This window comes from Petaurus breviceps, unplaced genomic scaffold (assembly GCF_028583685.1).
Source record: "Petaurus breviceps papuanus isolate PSGF00001 unplaced genomic scaffold, PetGlider_PUasm1.0 91041, whole genome shotgun sequence".
Lineage (NCBI taxonomy): Eukaryota > Metazoa > Chordata > Mammalia > Diprotodontia > Petauridae > Petaurus > Petaurus breviceps.
The window spans coordinates 17,289,223-17,311,314 of NW_027187400.1; the positions used below are offsets into that span (position 1 = coordinate 17,289,223).

At 46.0% G+C, this 22,092-nt stretch overlaps 1 protein-coding gene across 1 annotated transcript in view; it reads left to right on the top strand.

Moving 5' to 3' along the window:
• The first annotated feature begins 2,285 nt into the window (after positions 1-2,285).
• LOC138153841 (protein-arginine deiminase type-2) overlaps positions 2,286-22,092 on the top strand; it is a 62,108-nt gene continuing 42,301 nt past the window's right edge. The window contains exons 1-3 of the mRNA XM_069078256.1: positions 2,286-2,501; positions 16,736-16,919; positions 17,229-17,301. Of these exons, the coding sequence (XP_068934357.1) occupies positions 2,410-2,501; positions 16,736-16,919; positions 17,229-17,301 (349 nt within the window). The 5' untranslated portion in view covers positions 2,286-2,409. The remainder of the gene's footprint in view (positions 2,502-16,735; positions 16,920-17,228; positions 17,302-22,092) is intronic.

The window sequence follows — 22,092 nt, forward strand, 5'->3', positions numbered from 1 at the left end:
GGGGGAAGCGGCGTAAGTAGGAAATGGTATGGACATGCACTGTCCAGCATGGATGCTGTGTAGGCTGGTTTTATCCAATTGTTTTTTAGTTTGGTTTGGTTTTGGTTACAAGAAAGAATTCAAGGTGGAGAAGGGGTATTATATCATGAAAAAACACTGTGGCATCAAAAAAAAATTAACAGAAGATTTTTTTAACCCTGAAAAGAGGTGAGTGGTTGCCAATTGGTGGGGGCTCCCAAGATATTCTGATTGAATAAATCCAGGAATCTACACATCCCTTGAAAAAGATAAAGAAATATGCCAAGTATGGTCTGTAAGGAGACAGGCATTGTTAATCTTTTATTAGGCTATACAGTTAATTCTTTAGTGAGGGCAGTCCAATATAGGGTGTATGAGAGGCAGTATGGTAGAGTGGAAAGTGGATTGAATTTGGAGTCAGTGGACCTGGGTTAGAATCCCTACCCTAAGGATAACTACCTACCTGACCCTAGGTAAGGAATTTCACTTTTCTGGGCCTCGGTTTCATCTGTGAAATAAGGGCGATGAATTATATCATCTCAGGCTCTAATTATATGAGCCTGAGAAGGAAAGGGGAATTGCAGTGGGACTTAGGAGTCCTAGAGTTCTAGATCCTGCTTTGCCACTGATTAACTAGGCCACTTTGAACAAGTGATGTTATGCCCCACCCTTCTCACCCCATACCCTCTCACTTTTCTTATTAGGGGCAGCTGGGTAGGCTTAGAGTCAAGATGGCCTGAGTTCACATGCTGCCTCAGACATTTACTAGCTGTGTGGTCTAGGAAAGTCACTTAAGCCTCTTTGTACCTCAGTTTCCTCACCTGTAAAATGGAGGTAATAAATGACACCTTCCCACAGTTATTGTGAGAATAAATGGAGATGACAGGTGTAAAGCACTTTGCAAACTTCAAAGTACTTGATAAATGCTAGATTTCAGAAAGTATAAAATGGAGCAGTTGGACTCCCAACATTCTGTGTTCCAAGATTCATCCCAGCTCTGATGCACTGTGTTCTAAGATCTCTCACTTCTCTGGCACTCTCTATTCTAAAACCCTTTCTGCTCTGACATTCTCTCTGCTAAGATCAATTCCAGTTCTGACATTCTCTGTTCTAAGATCCCTCCCTGCTCTAACATTCTCTGTTCTAAGGTCCCTCCCCACTCTCAAGTTCTATGTTCTAAGGTCTCTCCCAGATCTGATGTTCTATTGTCTCATATTCCAAGATTAACAGATTAATAATTCTAGTCTTTCCATTAACCCTTTATAGTCCAGAAGATGAGAAAGTAGAAAATGTTCCTTTAAAAAAAATATATTCATTGCTACGCTTTGAGTTCCAAATTGTCTCCCTCCCTCCTTCCCAAACCTGCATTAGAGAAGGCCAACATTTGACGCAGATATTTATGTGGAACCACACAATACATACTTCCATCGATCAATTCTGTCTCTGGAGGTGAAGAGCATTTTCCTTCATAAGTCCTTCATAGCTGATATGAATGATCATATTACACAGAATAGCTTAGTCATTCAGTTACTTCTTTAACAGTACAGCTGTTTCAGTTCTCTTGTTTCTGCTTATTTTACTCTGCATTATTTCATGTAAATGTCTCCGTGTTTTTCTAAAACCAACCTGTTCCTTATTTCTTATGGCACAGTAGTATTCCATCACAATCATGTACCACAACTTACTCAGCAATCCCCCAACGGAAGGGCATCCCCTCGATTTCGATTCTTTGCCTCCACAAAGAGAGGTGCTATAAATATTTTGGAATATATAGGTTCTTTTCCTTTTTCCCTGATCACCTTGGGAAACAGACCTAACAGTGGTATTGAGGGGTCAGCAAACAGTCTTTTTAAATTTGTTGTCGCAGAACAATTATTGGGGGAAGGGGAGGAAACAATAACGGGGGAAGGGAAGGCAGGTTGTGGGTGCGTGTATGAATGTGGCTTAGTGATGTGTGGGTGTGTGTGGGTGTCAGAGTGGAGGTACAAAGGAGCGAGGGCTGGCGATGAAAATGCTGGGGCTCCATGGAAAACGTGTGTGAGCACATGCATACCCCACTCCAGCCCCCAAGGCCAGCAAGATAAGCTGCCCTGCTCCCCAAGCCAAGCATGGGCTGATGGAAGGTAGCCAGAGCAATAGAGCTGCGGCAATAGTGGGACTCTCCGGGGTCTTTCTCCTCCCCACTGCTCCCCGCTCCCGCCCCGGGGCAGGGCCAGGCATGACTACCAATCAGAAAGGAGCTGTGGTGGGGGCCCCGCCCCGGGCCTGTCTACGGATAAGACTCCGCTCGGTGGCCCTTTGGACATCTGCTGGCACTGGTTCACCTGAAGCAGGTGGCGGACCCAGCACCCAGCACCCTGCACCCTGCACCCGGGAGTGAGAGCGAGGAGGATGCCGCACGAACGGACTGTGCGCCTGCAGTATGGGAACCGCATCGAGGCGGTGTGCGTGCTGGGCACTCGGCTCTGGGTCGATGTCTACAGGTGAGAGCGGTCTGCCCAGACTCCTGCGCCCGCACCGAGAGGGCCCGGGGCACGGGGACAGCCCGCATCCGGCCTGCCTGCTGCCGCCTAGTCATGGCCTCTCCGTGGCACCTCCCCCGCCTCTGGGCTCCCTCCTCCCTCCCCATGGAGACCCTCTCCGGTACCCTCTCCTCACCTTTGGAAGCCCGCTCAGGTCCGGCCTCTGCTGGACTAGTGAGTCCCCGTCCCCATTCCTGCCCTATCCTAACGTCCCAAACTCCTTTTTTCGCTCGTCTCCGTCTCCACTGCCTTAAATCCTCAAGTACCTCTTCTCCCTCTCCATCCCAGTTTTCCACATCCCCTCTTCTGCTTCCACGTTGGTCGTTCAGGGACTCTCTTTTGCCTTTTATCCCCAGCGTTTAGTACAGCTCTTGCTGGCACATAGTAGGTGCCTAATAAATGTTTATTGACTGACTCCTTTTCAATCTCCTACCATCCATTTCCCAACCATCCTGGGTCCCCATCCCAGTCTCCCCTCCTTTCTGTCTACATTCCAATCTCCTCCAGTTTTCTCTGTCTCGATCCCTGTCTTTCCCCCACCCCCAGCCCCCTGTCTTGTTCCCACACTCTTCCTGCTCCCATCTCAGTCCTTCCCAACTCTCTCCTCTGCTCCTCTCTGCCCCTGTACAGTTCTTTCTCTACCCCAATATAGGCTTCAGTCTGTGCTCCCAAACCCCTCTTCCTCTTTCTGCCCTGGCCCATTTCCTTTTCACCCCTTACTTCTCCATACCACTGAGCTTCTTACCCTATATATAGTTCTTATCTCTGTAACACCCCCTCCTACTTCTCCCTCCTTCCTCTGCCTTTCTCATTCTCCTTATAGCTCCCTAGCTTCTTCTCTGCTTTTTTCTCCCTTCTTGTTCACCTCCTATTCCCCTACTACACCTTTCTTCCTCCTCCCTCCTTTCCCCACTTTTCCCACCTTTCCTCCTTTTTCCTGTCCTTTCCCTGCCAACAAGTTCCCCCACCACTGACCCAGCTTCATCTCTTTCCCTTAAGCCATTCATCCCAGCTTTCCAACTCACCCCCTCTCCTTCAGCCACCTCCTCGTGTCCTCTTTGGCCCCAGCTTGGAGTTCCCCAAATTCCTCTGCTCCCAATCCTTCTCTCCCTGTCCCCATCTAGCTTCTCAGCTAAGCTAGCTCAGAACCAGAGCTTATCCTTTAGAAAGGACAGGAGAGAGATGTGATTCTGAGAATCTTGGCCCCCTGGGGCAGCCCTGCAGCTAATGTTTCAAAGCCCCACAGGGATGACCTTAGTGATCTTTCCTGAACTCTTACCAAGGGCCCCTATCCCCGAATCCTTCCCCAGCCTTCAAGTCTCTGAGTCCTGGAAGTCTATGCTATATCCCTGGAGTTGTTTCCCACTAAGCTGTGCCCCAGGTTTAAGGATTGCTGTTTGTTGTTTTTTGTTGTGGTTCAGTCGTGTTCGACTCTTTGTGACCCAATTGGGGTTTTCATGGCAAAGGTACTGGAGAGCTTTGTCATTTTCTTCTCCAGCTCATTTTACAGATGAGGAAACCAAGGCAAACAGGGTGAAGTGACTTACTCAGGGTCACACAGTAAGTGCCTGAGGTCAGATTTGAACTCGGGAAGATGAGTCTTCCTGACTCCAGGCCCAGGGCTCTATGCCTTATGGTGTCACCTAGCTGTTAGATACTCCCTAGTGTCCATTTCTCCTTTTTTCTTTGGGTGTGAAAGTATGTGAAAAGCAGAAAAGGGATCCCAGCCTCCAGGGACCAGGTTAGAGATAGGGGGAGATATAAGATGGAAAAAGGGTTTCCAATTCTCCTGGAAATGGTGGGGTGCTTGTGTGCTTGTGCTTGGACCCCAATTCTGTTGAATGCATTTCCAAATTACCTTATGAAGAAAATCAAGCATCTCATTACCATTGGCATTGTATACTGGTCACATCTAATTAAGGAACTAATAATAATAGTTAACATTTATAGTGTCTGCCCTCTGCCAAGCATTGTGTTAGATACCTTCCTGTGAGGTAAACTGAGGTAACTTTCTTAAGGTCACCCAGTTAACAAATTTCAGATCTATGCATTTTCCCAATTTGCCTTAGTGCCAAATAGTGTAATAAATTCTCACTTATCTTAAGCATTGGAATTGGGGTCCAAGCACAATCACTCAAGCAACCCAACAGCGGTATTGCCCATGATATACATATAAACATATGCCAGCCAGAGGAGAACCTCACCAAGCACCTTCTCAGGGATAAGTGATGAAACACACTCTTGAACTGTATCCCCAATGCTTAGCACAGTGTCTGGCACAAAGTGCTCCGTAAGTTTTTATTGACTAACTAGCTGGCCAGACCAAATCTGGGCAGAAGCCCAGGTTTGAAAGGGAGCCCAGAGAGGATCCACTCCAACCTGCTCTAGAACAAATATCATCCTCATGAGTCCAGGCCATGAATCTGGGCACTCCCGCCTCTATTGCTCCTTCCCCCACACAGGAGAAAGCCCCAGGGCAAGGTTCCTCCAACTGGGGTCCTTGGGTACTAGAAAGTGCCCCTCTACTATCAAAAATTCAGTTCAACAAATATTTATTAAGCACATATTAAGTGTGAAAGGCATAATACTAGGCACTAGAGATACAAAGACAAAAGAAAACAATCCCTGCCCTTAAGGAGCTTACATTCAATTGTTGACACAGACAAATATATACAAAGGACATACAAAGTCAGTTCTAGAGAGACTGCTAATAATTAGGGGAATAGGGAAAAGCCTTGTGGAGAAAGTGGTCCCTGAGCTATTCTTGAGAGAAGAGATGAGTAAAACGACCTTCAGGCATGGAAGACAACCTAGACAAAGGCACTGGCATTGGTAGAGAGAATGCTGTCTATGGGAAACACTTTGCAGACCCAGTCTGACTGGGACAGAGTGAATGTCAAAGAATGAGACTAGTAAGATGGGTGAGAGCCAGACAGTGTAGGACTTTAAATGTCAACATGAGTCTGAATTTTAGCCTGGAAGCAACAAGAAGGCATTGAAATAACTTTTTTTTTGAGCAGGGGAGTGACCTGGTCAGATATATTTGAAGAATATCCATCTGTCAGGTGGGTGGAAGATGGGCTGGGGATGGTAATGACTAGAGGCAGGGAGACCAATGAGGAGGCTTGTGCCATGACTTAGATAAGAGGTAAGGAGTCCCTGAACAAGGGTGCTTTGGTGGGAGAGAAAGAAAAGGGACCAGACATGAGAGATATTGGGAAGGTAGAGTTGAGAAGATCCAGCAGTGGATCAGATATGGCTTTGCTGGAGCCAGCTGCTCATTGTCAAATTTTCAGTGTGAGCATTTACGCCTCATAAATTTCCATTGCTGCAATTTGGAGCTTGATTTATTGCTTTATTGGTTTCTAAACTTAAGAAAGTATTATTAACACAGATTAAACTTATAAATGTACTTATACTACCCCTCCCCACTCTACAGCCTGGTTGCTGAACATTTGCCAGCACACTCCTCTATTTCTCTATAAATATTACTTAAGCTCAGCAGGAGCTCACTAGAAGACTCAGCCAATTAAATCATCACTGGACTGAGAGGCCTGGTGGTTGTAGGCTAATAATAAAAATAAAAATAATCATGACTGGCATTTATATGGCACTTGAAGATTTGTAAAGTGCATTCTATCCATTATCTCACTTGAACCTCACAATGGGGTGAGACAGCAGAAATGGGGCTGATGATGCTGGGTTGATTGGCTCCACACTCCTGGGTGTGAGGGAGAGTAACATATCAAGGCTAACTCTGAGATTGCAAGCATGAATGACTGGAAGAATGGTGGTGCCCTCTACAGAAAAGGGGAAGTTCAGGGTGGCTTGTGAGGGAAACATGATGAGTTCTGGTTTGGGATATGTTGAGTCTGAAGTGCCTCTGGGGCATCCACGTGAATCTTGTAGTTGAAGACTTGCCAATGGAATGTAGAGGGACTAAATTTGGGAGTCATTAGCACAGAGATAATAATTGAAGAATTGATTATTCTACTGAATAATCAGTAGAAGATGATGATGGTGATGGTGATGATGATGGTGGTGATGATGATGGTGGTGGTGATGGTGGTGGTCGTGATGATGAAGATGATGGTGGTGATGATGATGGTGGTGGTGATGATGATGATGGTGATGGTGGTGGTGGTGGTGGTGATGATGCTGATGATGAAGATGATGGTGGTGATGATGAAGATGATGATGTCGATTATGATGATGAAAGAGAGACAGAGAGAAGAGAGAGGTTGAGAAAGAGAGATAGTGAGGTGGAGAGAGACAGAGACAGAGAAAAAGAGAGTGAGACAGAGTGAGAACAAATTGGGTGAGGACAGAGCCCTTGGAAATATTCAACACTTAGTGGATGGGAGGAACATGATATTCTATGGAAGGAGATTGAGAAGGAAAATCACAGAAGTCAGAGAAGCACGAAAGGAGTGTTATAGAAGCTTCCATAGTCAAGGAGGGGAGAGTGGTTGACATCATAGAATGTCAGCTGTGAGCTGGAACAGACTTAGGGACCATCTAGTCCAACCCCTTTATTGTACAAAGGGGAAAAGCCCTGGGAGGTAAAGCTCCTTCCCCAAAGTCACTGTAGCCAGCAAGTGATAGAGCAGAGATGTGAACCTGTGTGCTCGGACATGGAAGCCTACCACTGGACCACACTGCCTCCTTGTCAGCAAGTTTCTCTTAATTATCAGGTTCTATCACCCCCTCAACTGAGGCTGCATTTGGGGCAAGCTGTCTGTCACCAGGCCTCCTAATCCCCTAAGCCAAGCTGTCACTATACATGCCTGTTTATTTATGGTTGGGCATTCTTGGTACTGCCATGCCAAACTTTCAGCTGGAGGCAAGGAGGGTGAAGAAGGGCCAGGAGAAGGCCAGTGGGGAGGAAGGGGTGAGAAAAAAAAACCCCAGTGGATGCTCTCATTTCACCTTTCTGTTCATATAGATGAGACAAGACAGGGAAGGGAGGGGGATCTAGAAAAGATATGATAAAGTGGAAAGAGAAAGAAGAAAGTTGGTTTTTGGCGGTTGGGAAAACTCTAATAATTTAATAGTACCCGAGGGCTCAGCCCTGCCCCTACACCCCATCCTCTCTCTTCTCTTCCCTCTCCATGTCCCCATGCCAACAAGGCAAAGGTCCTCCAAGGTCTTCATCCCTTCACTCTCTCAAAGGAAGAAACCCTGATGTTCTCTAGGTGTTAGAAAAAACACAGTCATAGGACCCGATTAAAGCTGGAATGGGACTCTATGACAAAGAATGTTACAACCAAGATGCTTAGAACCGAAGGAACCTTAGAACAGGGACCCTCAAAACTGGAAAGACCTTAGGATAGAGGATATCAGAACATAGAGGTCCAAGCTGGGAGGGGCTTTAGAAGAGAAGATCCTTAGAAATGGAAGAGACCTTAGAACCGAGAATGTTAGAATATAAAATGTCAGAGCTAGAATCTTAGAATATCTTTGGAGTTGGGAGGGATTTTAGAACATATTGGTGGAAAAAAAACCCTTAGAGCCAGGAGAACAGAGAACCTCTAAACTAAAAAAGCCTTGGAACAGAGATTAGAACACGGAATGTCAGAGCTAGGATGGGCTATTGAATATAGACCCGTATAGCTGGGAGGGATCGTTCAGAGTCATTGGAAAGTAAGTGTTATGTCTTTCAAAACTCTAGACCACATGGCTCCTCCTGGGGACAGAGAATGACCTCCTGTAGGACCTCAAATTGCTAAGTGTTCCTAGAGTCACCTGGGCTTCCTTAACTCAGCCCTTGTGGTACTTCACAGTGGGAAGGGTGAGGAGCTTATGGCCCAGCTTCCTGTCACTGCAGTGTGGATGGGCTCCTCATGGCATCCCAGCCAGAGTCTCACACAGAGCTCTGCTGTGTGGGGCAGGAGCTAACAGCCTGGGCTCACCCTTCTCTATAGCAGACTTCAGCCTTGCAGCATCTACAGGGTGATCTTTAGCTCTGGAACCAGAATCCTCTGGGAGATCAATGTCTCCCACCTCTTATCTATTAAAGATTATACAAAACTATCTAGTACAGGGGCCTTTTAACCTTTGCCTAAATGTTTTCCCAACAGTTGACCCCGAATTATTTCCTTTGGTGGGGGGAGGAGCAAGGCAATCAGGGTTAAGTGACTTGCCCAAGGTCACACAGCTAGTAAGTATCAAGTGTCTAAATTTGGATTTGAACTCAGGTCCACCTGACTCCAGGGACTATGCTCTATCCACTGTGCCACCTAGCATTCCCCGACCCTAAATTCTTAACCAGCTTCCCCACTTTCCTCTTTTAGTAGCTAAAGCTTAAAGATCATTTAGGTTCAACCATTTAATTCTATGTATGATGAAATTGAGTCCCAAGAGGAATGCCCTCTCTCCTTAACCCCTCAATTCCTTCAATGCTTAGCTCAAATTTGACTCGCTACACATGTCATTCAGTCAAAAACCATTCAGCACTGGAGGTACAAAGAAAGGCAAAAGACAGCCCCAGCCCTCAAAGAGCTTACAGTCTCCTTGAGGAGATGGCCATGTACAGACAAGCTACAGACAAGATGAGGGGCAGCCGATCAGCAGAGGGAGGGCACTAGGCTTAACAGCGATTAGGAAAGGCTTCTTGTAGTAGAAGGGGGACTTGAAGGAAGCCAGGGGCAGAGGTGAAGCCCCACCCTTGCCAGCTGCTGGGACCTCCCATCCAAAATTACCTGGGCTTTGTTTTGCACATAATTTGCCTTTACTAAATGTGCTGTGTTGTCTGCCTTCTTGGACTGCAAACTCCTTGAAGATAGGGGTTATTTGTTTTTTTGTCTTTGAGTCCTCAGTGCCTAGTGAAGTAGCTACCATATAGCATAGGCATATGCTGATTGATGGCTTTCCATTTCACATTTGATCTTCGCAAACACCCTGTAAGGTAGGGAATGTTAGTATTATCATCCCTGTTTTACAGATGTGAAGACTGAGGTGTAGAAAAGCCTAATCACTTGGCCAAGGTTATGCAGCTAGAAAGTTTCTGAGCTAGGATTCAAACCCTGGTCTCTGGGTCTTCAGATTCAGATCTTCCCACCATACAGTATCCCTAACTGCCCACTGGAGGGGCTATTTTAGGGTTATTCATCAGTTTGGGGTTATCTTGGCTGTCTTTGCCCCGCATTATGTGGTTGGTGCCATGAGCTGAGCGATAACTGTATTTGGAGTTGTCCGTCCTCCATCCCCACCCTCACCCCCACCATGCAGGGCACACAGATGGACCTGGCAGGGGCACAGAGAGGATTATTGTGAGCTGGAACCAAGCCCAGCCACCCCACCCTTCCCGGAGCCTGTCAGAGCTCTGGGGAGCTTGGTCCCAAGGCGTGATCAGATGGCCCCCATAAATCAGGGTGACACTCCCTGCATGTCTAGCCCTATAAAAGGCTGGCTTATGCCAGGACTGGCTCCAGGGACAGGTGTCCAGCTGCAGTGCCAAGGCCCTAAGGGAAGAGGCTACCTTTGAGAGACAGGAGATTAGGCTGGACCGCAGCCCTTGCTCCATGCTTGCTGGGAGCCTTTTTCTTTCTCTACAGGCTGAGGTTGATAGGGAGGGAAGGGGCAAAGCAGCAAAAGAAGAGGCAGCTTTGTTTGGGAGAGAAGCCCCTGGCCCCATGCGGACCCAAGGCCCAGAGACAGGAAGGGCCCAGGTCATAGAAAGAACTAGGGGACAAAGCTGGGAGCAGAGTCTGAGCTAGAACCCTGGGCCAGGGCTCCCTGCTCACCCATGGCTACTTCACACCTTTTTTCTCATTTCTGGGAACAAGGGAGGGACAAAAATGACAAGCTCCATTTTACAGAAGGGAAAGCTCCAGAGCACATAGAGACAGGAGAAAGGGTCAGTCGTTTTCCCCTAAGACTAAGATAAGGAGAGTAGAAATAAAGACTTAAAGAGAGAAGGGACCTTAGAGGCCAGTGTAAGGCAAAGAAGTACTAAGCAAAAGAGTCAGGATTTGAACCCAGATCCTGGGACTCCAAATCCAGTATTCTTTCCACTAATCCATACTGTCTTCTCAATGAAAACTCATGAGAGGGTGTTGTAACATACTGGAAAGAGCCTTGGTTCTGAACAGGAGGGAAAGGATGAGTTCAGTTCTGAGCTGTGACGCTGGACAAGTCATTCCCCTTCTCTTATGCCTTAATTACCTCACCTCTAAAATGGATAGAATAATGCTTGCATTGCTGCTAACCAGAGTTGTACATGTCGTGTCCCCAGACTTCAGCAGCTAGGAGACACAGTAGATTAGGACATTGAACCCAGAGTCAGGAAGACCTGAGTTCAAATCCAGTCTCAGACACTTAGCTCCTGTCTGACCTTGGGCAAGTCACTTCACCTCTGCCTGCCTCTGTTTCCTTTTATTATGTAAAATGTAGATAACAGCAGCGCCTACCTCACAGAGTTGTTGTGAGAATCAAAGGGGATCATATTTGTAATGCACTTAGCACAGTGCCTGGAATATAGTAGGCATTTAATAAATGTTCGTTTTCTCCCTCCCTCCTTCCTGCCAGGGATTCCCCTCCTACTCTATCATGTGGGTGTTCCTTTGAGCTTGAAGAGTAAGGGTCAAATGATACAGTGTAACAAAAATGCTTTGTAAGCCAAAAAGTCTATTATTCCTGCAATTATTGCCCCATAGGATGGAGAAGTGGACAAAAGGTGAGCCTTGGAGGAAAAAGCCCTACCTCTGACCTATATTAGTCGTGTGACTGTGGGAAAGTCATTTAACCTCTCAGTGCAGGTGATGAGTTGATCAGTAGAGGGAGTTTCCATACCAGGAGTTTCCTATCTTCATGAAATCATAGATTAAGAATATATACACACATACATATATATATATTACATATTTGTGTGTATGTGCATACACACATATAGTTCCACTGGGTTGTAAACTTAGAGAAGGAGAATTGGCAGAAAATCATAGTAGAAAGCCCTAGATTTGGAGTCCAAGGGTCAGAGTTCAAATCCTGCCTCAGACATATACTAGCCATGTAAATCATCTAACCTGTATGTTCCCCAATTTCGTCATCCATAAAATGAGAAAGTTGGACCCACCCTGTAAGATTCCTCTGATCTCCAAATCCCTGACCCTCTGATCTGGTTTTCCCATTTAGTACCTTGGCAAATGTTTTAGTAAAGACACTCATAAGCTGGGACCAGCCTGGGTAAGTCTCAGGGCTCCTACTTACAATCATTATGACCTTAAACAAATTACTTTCCTTCTCTGCACCTCAGCTAAAGTGTTTTGAAAAATAAATGAGTTAATGGTTATAGAGGAACCCATGATGATCAGACGGGCTTCTAAGGAACCAGGGTTACTGAAAAGTGTTGGACTTAGGCTTCAGAATAAGGCACATACATATGTATGGACCTGATTCTGTCAATGGGCTCCGGAGACAAGTGGGAAGCACCTTGTAAACACCAGTAGCTCCTGCCCCCTCCAAGGATGCCAGTGGGGCCCCTTGCCCTCATACTAGACAGATGATCAGGGAGCCCTGAGTGTTTTTCTCCACCTCCCCTTCCCTCTCCAAGCTGCCAGGAGAGGTTGGCATTAATGATACCCAAGGTAGATGGTGTGGTTGAAGTAGGTTCCATGCCAACCAGAGCTGGTCCTTTGTGCCCCAGTCTTCCACCCCCAATCCTGTCTCTTTGGGAGGGTGTTAGGAAGGTAGGCGCTATCATTCTCAGGTGAGAATGCACCCAAAAAAGCTGAGGAGGACTATGCTATGTCCTAACCAGACCCCCAGAGATCCTTAGTCTATAGTTTACCAAGCTAACCCAGGGTGGCATTCTCCCCTGTTGATCTTTTCCTTCTAAAACTTATTCAAAACTCCCTCTGGGAAACCTTCTTTGACCCCTCCTGACTTAGGTAATCCAAGGAATTCTCTTAGCACTTATCAAATTAGGTCAGCTGCCTAATTTAGAAGCAGGTTAGGTGCTCCTGGGGCTTAGATGCTCCCTAAGTCTGTCTGGCAAGAGATTCCCTGAGAGCAAAAGCTATGTCTCATTGGATTGGGAGATCCATGAGAACAGCAACTGGGCCTTCTTCTCCCCTGTCCCCCCACAGTTTCTAGTCTGGATGCCATTCAACTTCAAGACCTCATAGACTATCTAGTCTTCCTCTGTTCTGTCACACCAAAGGTCTGTGAACTTGTGTGTGTGTTTTAATGCTTCAGTAACTATATTTGAAAATCATTGGTTTCCTTTCTCATCTTGTGCATTTTATTTGATGCCTTTAAAAATATGAGAGTGATGAGAGTGTCACCAGATTACCAAAGGTGGGAGAGAGAGAGGGTTAAGAACTCCTGTTTTAGGCTCTATTTTTATTTTTTTTAATTTATGGACTAAAGCATTTCTGTAATATAGTACAATAAAAAATGATGATTGAATATGAAACCTCAAATCTACTATGCATAACTTGCTATTTCTTTCCAATATACAACAAAATTATCATGTAAATTTCTTTTTCTTCTTCCCTTACCCCCCAGGGATGGCTGCCATTAGACACAAATAGGGGTGTGTGTGTGTGTGTGTGTGTGTGTGTGTGTGTGTGTGTGTGAGTGAATGTGTGTGGAGAGGGGGCCTCTGGAGGAGAGAGTGAGGCTGGTGACTTTGCACAGCCCTCCCTCACTTAAATTCAATTCCCTTGCAAGTCAAGACATCATTGGTCCTCTCTGAGAACAAAGAACAGTGTGTGTGTATAATATATAATATATATGTAAAATTATTCTATACATATTTCTATATCAGTTCTTTCTCTGGATGTAGATAGCCTCTTTCTTCATATGTCCTTTATATTTAATTTGGGAATTTATAAATCAAAATAATTTATTTGTTCAAAGTTATTCTTAAAACAATATTGCTGTTACTGTCTACAATGTTCTGGCTCTGCTCATTTCACTCTTCATTATTTCGTCATCTATTTTTAAAGTCACATCTGTCCCCCTACCCCTACCCTGACACCCCACCTTTCATCCCCCACCCTCGATATTGGCATCCTCTGGTCCTTCCATATCTGCTTTACAAGAGGACCTTTGTAACATGACTAGACTGTTAACCTGTGACCCCTAAAGACAGCCCCTCAGTAAGGGCATCTGTCCTTGGCACAGATGGCACCAACTGGGAACCCCCTCGGCTAAGGAGAATGGGCTCCTTTGTTGTTTGGATCTGGAGCCTGCTCCTAGAATAGCTGTTTGCTCAAGCTTGGTGCCTGGGGAGATGGGGGTGGGGAGTGGACCTCTGTTGTGGGGCTGAGACATCAAGTATCAAAGCTCTATCTGGGCAGAAGGACAGTGGAATTAAGGAGGAGGATAATGGTATCATTTATTAATAATAATGATGATGAGCGAAATTCCTATAATGCTTTGAAGTTTCCAGAGCACTCACCCTAACCCTAAACCCTAAAGCGCTTATAATTACCCTGCGAGGTTGGGATTATAGGCATTATTATCCCCATTTTTTAGATAGGGAAACTGAGACTTAGAAATGAAGTGGCTTGCCCATGGACACAGGGGGCAAATGTCAGAGAAATGATTGACACCCAGGTCTCCCTGATTCCAAATTTGTCCTTTTATCTATTAGTCTAAATAGGGGAAGGGGAAAGAAAGGAAAGAGGGAGAAAATGAACATGAACCTGGTCAGCTTCTCCCAGGGAGTTTGTACTTTGGGGGTCACCTGGAGTCCAGGACCTGCACTAAGCTTATCCTTAGATGTCCAGAAAGTTGGATTTGATCATATTTACCCAGAGGGTGTTGGCTTTGAAAAATCAGCATTATTCATTCTAACCAAACTCACAGGAAAGAAACCTGAGTCAGCTATTGAAAAATCTGGGTTTTCCTTACAATTTGCCACTGATTGGACCTTGGTTTCCTCATTAGTAAAAATGAGGAAGCTGGGGGATGTGATCTCTGAGGCACCTTCCATCCCTGACATTCTCTGATGTAAAGCCCCTCCCAGCTCTGACAGTACAGGCTTCCACCAGACTTCTTCATGAGCATGATTACCAATTTATTAATGTGTGATGGGAGCCAGAACTGTTCAGTAACGAAGAGTTTAGAATCTCTCACATATAGTGTTTCTCTCCCCCATAGAACGCCAGTAAACACTGACTCCTTCTTCCCTGAATTTCCTTTTCCTAGACTTTTCCTTAGCCCCCATCCCCCACGCCCACTCCTACCCTCCCCACTCCAACTATTAAAACACTTAATAAATTATTGGCTGACTAGATTCCCTGCGGACTCCACTCCCCTCCTTTCCTCTGACTGTATTTCAGTCTTCCTGTTATAATACAACTTAGTTGCTTTCTTTAGAATAGATACATTTTAAATTGGGATCTTTCTAAAGGACTTTCAGAAAAACCTCTGTTCCCTGGTAGATACCCTGGCCTGAACTGAATTTCAAAGATATCCTGGTCTCCCTGGCAACTCATTCAGGAATCTCTGGGGACAATCAGGCCTATAGATGACTGATCTTACCCAGTTTCAGAGGGTCATTCTTTTCTAAACTCCTCTAAATTCTGGGAGCATCTCCGGTTAGTGATAACAAAACCCTAGAATGTCAGAGCTGGCCAGGGCTGTAGAACAGATATTGTGTCAGAATGGGAAAGGCCCTTAGGACACTAAGAGGTGAGAGGTTCCTTTAGAGCACTGAATGTCAGAGCTGGGGGGGACCTCAGAATACAGAATATCAAAGCTAGGAGGGGTCTTAGAACAGAGAATGTCAGGGGTGGGAAGGGTCTTAGAACACAGAGTATCAGAGCTAGGTTATTTGTCTTTCATTCTCAAAGAGGGCCATGACATCAAGAAGGTGATGCCATGACTTGAAAGTGAATTGGATTTAAGTGAGGCAGGTCTGTGCAAAATCACCAGCCTCACTCTCTCCTCCGGAGATATCTGGGTCCAGTGGCAAGATATAGATCAGGATGACTGAAGATGGCCCCAGATGCAGTGGAAGCCTTGGCTCTTTTAAACTAAGGCCTTTCCCAGGTCTCAGTTTGACTGAGGCAATGCCCATTCAGTGATTAAGGCTAGGTAAGAAATGAGGCAAAGAATGGCCTCTTTTACCTAGTCAACAAATATCAGTCTGGGAGGGGTAGAGGTTTCAGAGATGACCTAGTTCAGTCCATATATGACAAAGGAAGACATGATCCTCAGTACACACTCAAGGTCACCCAGTGAATTAGCAGTGATCCCCTTTGTTTGACACTCAGTCTTACCTCCGCCTTTAAAGCCAGTGGATCGGTGCCCTTTCCAGCGACCCAGGCTGGTATGTTGGTGTTTTGCTAACAAAGCCCAAGTGAAGCCCACATAATCCCCTGTGATCTCTTGTCCAAATTTAGCCTCATGAGGCACACAAAAACCCAAGTCCCAACCCCAGGACTTGGCCTTCTGCCAGCCTGTAAAATCAATAGAGTTTGGCTTTGGGGGCTGCTGTCCACCTTCTCTCCCTCCTCCATCCCCTGCAGGGCCCTCCCTTCTCCAGACAACTCTCTCCATGTGTTGGTTCTTACAGATCCCTCAGCAAGGTGTCATCTGGGAAGGACATGATGAACCAATTCACACCAAGGTGTCAATGACACAGTGGGACTCCCCCTCCCTGGTACCCGAGTACTCACTAGAGCAGAGACAGCCCAAAGGAAATGCATTGTAAATAGTGGTACCTCAGACAGTGGAGATAGGCCACTGTGGAGACAATTTGATTCAGCAGTGCCTTCCTTGTATTGGCCCATATTGTTCTTAATAACCTCAGGAAAGCTTATGGGCTGCATGACTTTTGGTAAGCCAGTTCCATTTCCTGTACTTCCGATTCCTTATCTATAAAATGAGCAGATTTGACTCGATAATTTCTAAAGCCCCTCCCAGCTCTGACATCCTGTGTTCTAAGAACCCTCCCAACTCTGACATTCCATGTTCTAAGGGCCCTCCCAGCTCTAACATCCTGTGTTCTAAGGACCTTCCCAGCTCTGACCTCCTGTGTTCTAAGGGCCCTCCAAGCACTGATATTCTGTCTTCTACCAGTCATGACATTCTCTGTTCTCAAGGCCTCCCACCTCTGACCTTACATAGTGCAAAGTTCATTCTAGTTCTAACATTCCAGATTTTTTAAATAGTCTTAAGATTTCATCTCCCTAGACCTATGTGGAAGCCTCTCCATGACCCAACCCTTCTCCCTTTCTCAGTGCAGCCCCCGCTGATGCCAAGACCTTCAGCCTGAAACACACAGATGGCGTACGGGTAGACTTAGTGATTGATGGCCAGGCTGAAGAGGCCACAGCCAATGGCAAGCAGCGATGGGCCCTCTCCCCCAGCACCACCCTCTGCCTCAGCATGAGCCAGCCCAGCACAGAAGTCAGCAGTGACAAGGTATGGAACCTGGAGGGCTGGGTTTGAAGCAGGGGGAGAAGAGGGGCACCCACCGGGTCAGCAGTAGGAAGGGGACTCTTAAGCTTGAAGGGATGGTTTCAACATCTTTATCTTGAGCATAGTCCTTTATCAACAGCCTAAAAGTAGGAAAAAAAATCTGTCCTCAAAGAGTTTCATAGAAGAGGAAATGTATGATGAGAGAGAAGTGGCTGGTGGGCTAAGAGGTGGGAGGTAGGGGGTGTGCACAGTGTTCCAGAACGTCATCAGTTGCCTCCTTCCTTTTTTCCTTCTCCCACTGTGGATCCCCAGGTCACAGTCAACTATTATGCAGAGGACAGCAAAATGCCCATTGACCAAGCTGGCCTTTTCCTCACAGCTATTGGTAAGTGACAACCAATATTACAAAGATCTGGCCTCTTCTAAGGGCTGATATAGCCCATTTAGCATCACAGAATCCTCAACTTTCAGTGCTAGGAGGGGCCTTAAAACATGGAACATCGGAGCATAAAATGTTATAACTGGCAGGGGCAACAGAATATAAACCTTAGAACATAATATGGCAGAACTAGAAAGGTGCCTTAGAACAGAGAATGTCAGAGCTGAGAGGTCCCTTAGAACTGAGAATGTCAGAACCGGAGAGACACCTTAGAAAAGTAACATCTGAGCTGGGAGGACCCTCAGAACTTGAACTGTGTGAATGTAGAATGTCACAATGAGATGCACCACCTACTCTAACCCGCCCCCCCCCATTCTATAGATGAGCAAACAGAGGCCCTGAGATTATTCAAGGTCACTCATTGAGTTAATGACAGCTGACACCATTTTTAATCAGATTTGGCACAGGCAGCTTTTCGGTTCTACAGACTTCTGAATAATTCAGACTCAGCAAGGGATGCAAGTTGTGCCCAGTACTCCTTGGCTAGGGGATCTGGTACCCAGAGCATTCTGCCAGGGCTGCACCAGAGGCTCCCCTGAACTAACCACCCTGGATTTCCAGATCCTCATCCAGATCACTGTGGGGAGACAGAAAGAAAAGAGGGATGGAGGGAGGACATAAACAGAAGTAGCCAGGTCAGGGGTTTGAGGGAGAGTAATCAGAGCTCCCAGGATGGTAGCCATCAGAGTTGCAGTGACCAGCTCAATAGGCAGAGGGACTGAGGTGTCTCAGGTAACAGCCCTAACTCACCCTTTCAGAAACACAATCTCCCTGTGACCCTGTTATGTACAAGGCTGGGAAGAGCTCTGTCGTGGGGCCCAGGGAACAGACTTGGGCTGGGTGGTCTGTGGAGATTGACTACAGCACTTTAGGGAAAGATGTACAGGGACACAAATTTCAGCCTGATATCAGGAGAAGCAGCACAGTACTGGCATGGGCCATTCCCTGATGTGACATTAGTAACAGCTCACATTTCTAGAACACTTTTAAAGTATAGAAAACTACTTTCCTCAAATAGATCCATGATATAGGTCACATACAGATTATTATGGCCACCTTACAGATGTAGAAACTGAGACTCAGAGAAGTCTCTTGGATCATGGATCTGAAATTGGAAAAAACCTCAGAGGCCATCTAGTTCATTCCTGCCATTTTTATATTTACGAAAACTGAGGCCCAAGAAGACTAAATCTCTTGCCCAAGGTCACACAGGTAGTAAATGATAGAGACTGAATTTGTACCCAGTTCTTCTGAGACACTTAGTAGCTATATGACCCTGGGCAAGTCACTTAGCCCTGTTTGCCTCAGTTTCCTTATCTGTAAAAATGAGCCAGAGGAAATGGCAAACCGCTCCAGTATATATGTCAGGAAAACCCCACATGAGGTCATGAAGGGTTGGACACAACTGAAACAGCTGAACAACAACCAACCTCTGAGTTCAGAGGCCCTGCTCTTGAAAGGTATCCAGGTAGCAAGGTTCAGAGGCAGGATTTGAACCCAGACCCTCTGGCTCCAGATTGCTGTTCCTTCTACTATCACACACTTCCTGTTGTGAGTTGTTCCAATAGCTTATCTGTTTCCCTTGTGAAGGGAAACTATAGACAGGAAAATGGTCCTTGCCCTGGACAGGTGGCTAGAGATTCACCTTCCAGCTGTGAGGATCTAGGGGCTCTACCATGACCCAGGATGTATTCCCAGGGAGGCAGTTTTGGACTCCACCCCCATCATCCAGATGAAGGCAAAGAGGAAACAGGCAGGAGACACTGAATCCATTAGGATGCATGAGAAAAAGCTGGCTTCAGAGTCAGAGGCTCTGCATTCAAATTCTGACCCTGATACCACCTGTGTGACAAGGCAAATCCTCCTCTATAAAGGGAGGGAGCTAGACTAGATAGCCTTAAAGCCCCTTCTAAATTTACTATGACCCTAGGATCCCAAATCTCATCCATCTCTCTCCTCCTTGGTCCTTGCTGCTGTTCCACAAAGAGGCTTGAGTCCCCATTTGGGGGAAGGGCTTGGGAAAAGGGTGAGGAGTTGGAGAGAACATAACTATGAAAAAGGGATGACTTTGCTGCCTCGATGGTACTCAAGTCAACTTGAAAAGAACCAGAAAAGAGAATCCAATAAATGGATCCAATATATAGTACACACTAACCTTGCAAAAGTTCCTAGGCCCCCAGTCACCCTCTGGAATCTGACCTGGAAGCTAGAATTTAGAGTCAGGAGGCCCAGGCCTCCTAATGCCTCAAATCCCAGCTCTGTTCCTTACTCTGTGTCTTCAAGCACATTTCATTTCACCTTTCTTGACCTCATAAGCTCCATCCATAAAATGAGCATAATTGTGCACTTCCCATTCAAAGGCACTTGAATGAATCAGATGAGCTTATTAAGGTTTCCAAAGTGCTGTTGGAAGGCAGAGAATGCTGATTTTTTTTTCTGGATGCCCCTAATACCTACCACAGTACCAGCATAGAGCAGATCTTTAATGAATGCTAATAGATTGAACAATTCTTTTTCTTTTTTGTCCAGACCTGAGATATAACAGGTCTAAAGAACCCCCCTTCCTCCAATGCAGGCAGGCAACTTAGCTAAAACTTGGGGTTTTTGCCTTTTTTTGCATCCCTGCTACTTAGCACAGTACCTGGCACTGGGTAAGGGCTTAATAAATGCTTGTTGACTGACTAAAGAATTGCCTTAAAATAAATAAATGAACATATAAAAAATTAATTAATTTCCTAGAGCACTGAAAAGTTAAGGTAATAAGGAAGCTATCCCTTATAATAAATTTTTAGAGAAAAAAAGTTCCCCAAAGCAACCAATGCATGGACAGTGCCTCACAGTATACATAGCCCTCTGCACCCATAGTCCTCCACCTCTGCAATTAAGGAAGGGTGGTTGTAAACACATTCATATCCTGATAACATTTACCTATGATAACACACATTTGGGGCTTTATGAGTTTACAAAGTGCTTGTTTTACAACAACCCTGGGAGGCAGAGAGTACAAATATTATCTTTTATCTTTCCCTTTTTTGGATCAAACATGATTTCATAAGTGAAGGGGGCTCCTAGTGAGTAACTTCTGTTACCAATGTAGACCAGCATATAAATGTGTGTGTGTTATATGTATATATATGTGTGTATATATGTATATATATGTAGGACCCCTGAGGTTCCTTCCCACTCTAACTATATGATATATAATATATTTATATAAACATACACATATATACACATGTGTGTATGTGTGTCTGTATATATGTGTATAACTATAATATAATATATAATAGTATATAACGTGCTACATGTGGCATATAGACCAACTATACCTGATAGAGGTAGGCAACTGTAGTCAGTAAATATTTATGAAGCAAATACGAGGTGCCAGGCATTGTGCTAAGGGCTGCAGGTACAAAGAGAGACAAAAGACAGTGCCTGCCCTCAGGGAGCTTACAGTCTAACTGAGAAGCCAATGAGCAAACAAATGCATCCACACAAGCCAAAGAAGGTAAACTGGTCTGTCTGTACCTGATGATCTTGGAGAATTGTCTGGGACACAGGGTTCAATGATCTGCCCAAGGCACAGGCCATTATCTGTCAGTGAAGGGAACTGAAGCCAGGTCTGCCTGACTCCAAGGCCAGCTCTCTAGCCACTGTCCTACACATCCTGCCCCTCATTCTCCTATTTCACAGTTGAGAAAACTAAGGCTCAGAAAGGTCAATGTTGGGATTTCTGCCCTGATTTTTCCTACTATTTAACACGCTTCTATTAGGAGGAGAACAGAGGGCAGGGTTATCTCTATGGAGGCCTCAGTCTTAGGGCTAAAGTGTGTTCAGTATCAACCTCCCACCACAGCATTCTCCCAGCCTAGTTATCCCAATGAAGGCAACCCTAGAGTACAAAGAGGGTAACATGTAGCCTGAGGCGGGGCACAGTATAAAAATGGAGAAGGATCATGGGCTCATAGAGTTAGACTGGGAAGGAACCTCAGGGGTCCTCTAGCCCAACTGCCTCATTTTACAGATGGGGAAACTGAGGCCTAGAGTGAATGTGGCTTGCTGAAGATCACACAGTTAATTAATAAGTGAAATCCAGGTCTGCCTCCAGAGTCAAGTTGCCACATGGGGGCCTTGCCTTAGTCATAGAAAGGCACTTCTAGGCTACTAATATGTCCATGCCCCCTGCTCCCAAAGTGCAGGGCCCAGCCCAGCATGATCACCCTAATTTTCCAGCCCCAGGGTTGGCTCTGAGAATGGAGAACTGCCCCCCATCACCTAGCATAACACAGTCACCAGTCCTTCTTTCTGCCCCAGGAAGCTACAGAGCTGGGCTCCTAGCCATGGTGCTGTGGAGGGGAGGGCGGATCCATGGTAGGGTATTAGCACCTTGAGTTCTGAGACCAAGGAGGGAAGAGGGAACCAAGGCAGGCAGGCAGCAGCCTCTTGTGCCATCCCCACCCCCCATATAACCCTGAACCCAATCCCCTTGACATTTCCCCTTAATCTGCCCACCACTGGTGGGAATACCACCTGATACCTTGGGACTATTTTGGGGAGCTGACCTAGGAGCCAGAGCCTTTGGACAGTCTCTCCCTGGGCTGGGAGGCCCCAAAGCCAAATTTCCCCAGCCTCGTCCTACCACCACCTCCAGCCCTCTCTCTCTCTCAATCTCTCCCTCCCTCCCTCCCTCTCTCTCTCCCTCTCCCTCCCTCTCCCTCCCTCTCCCTCTCTCTCTCT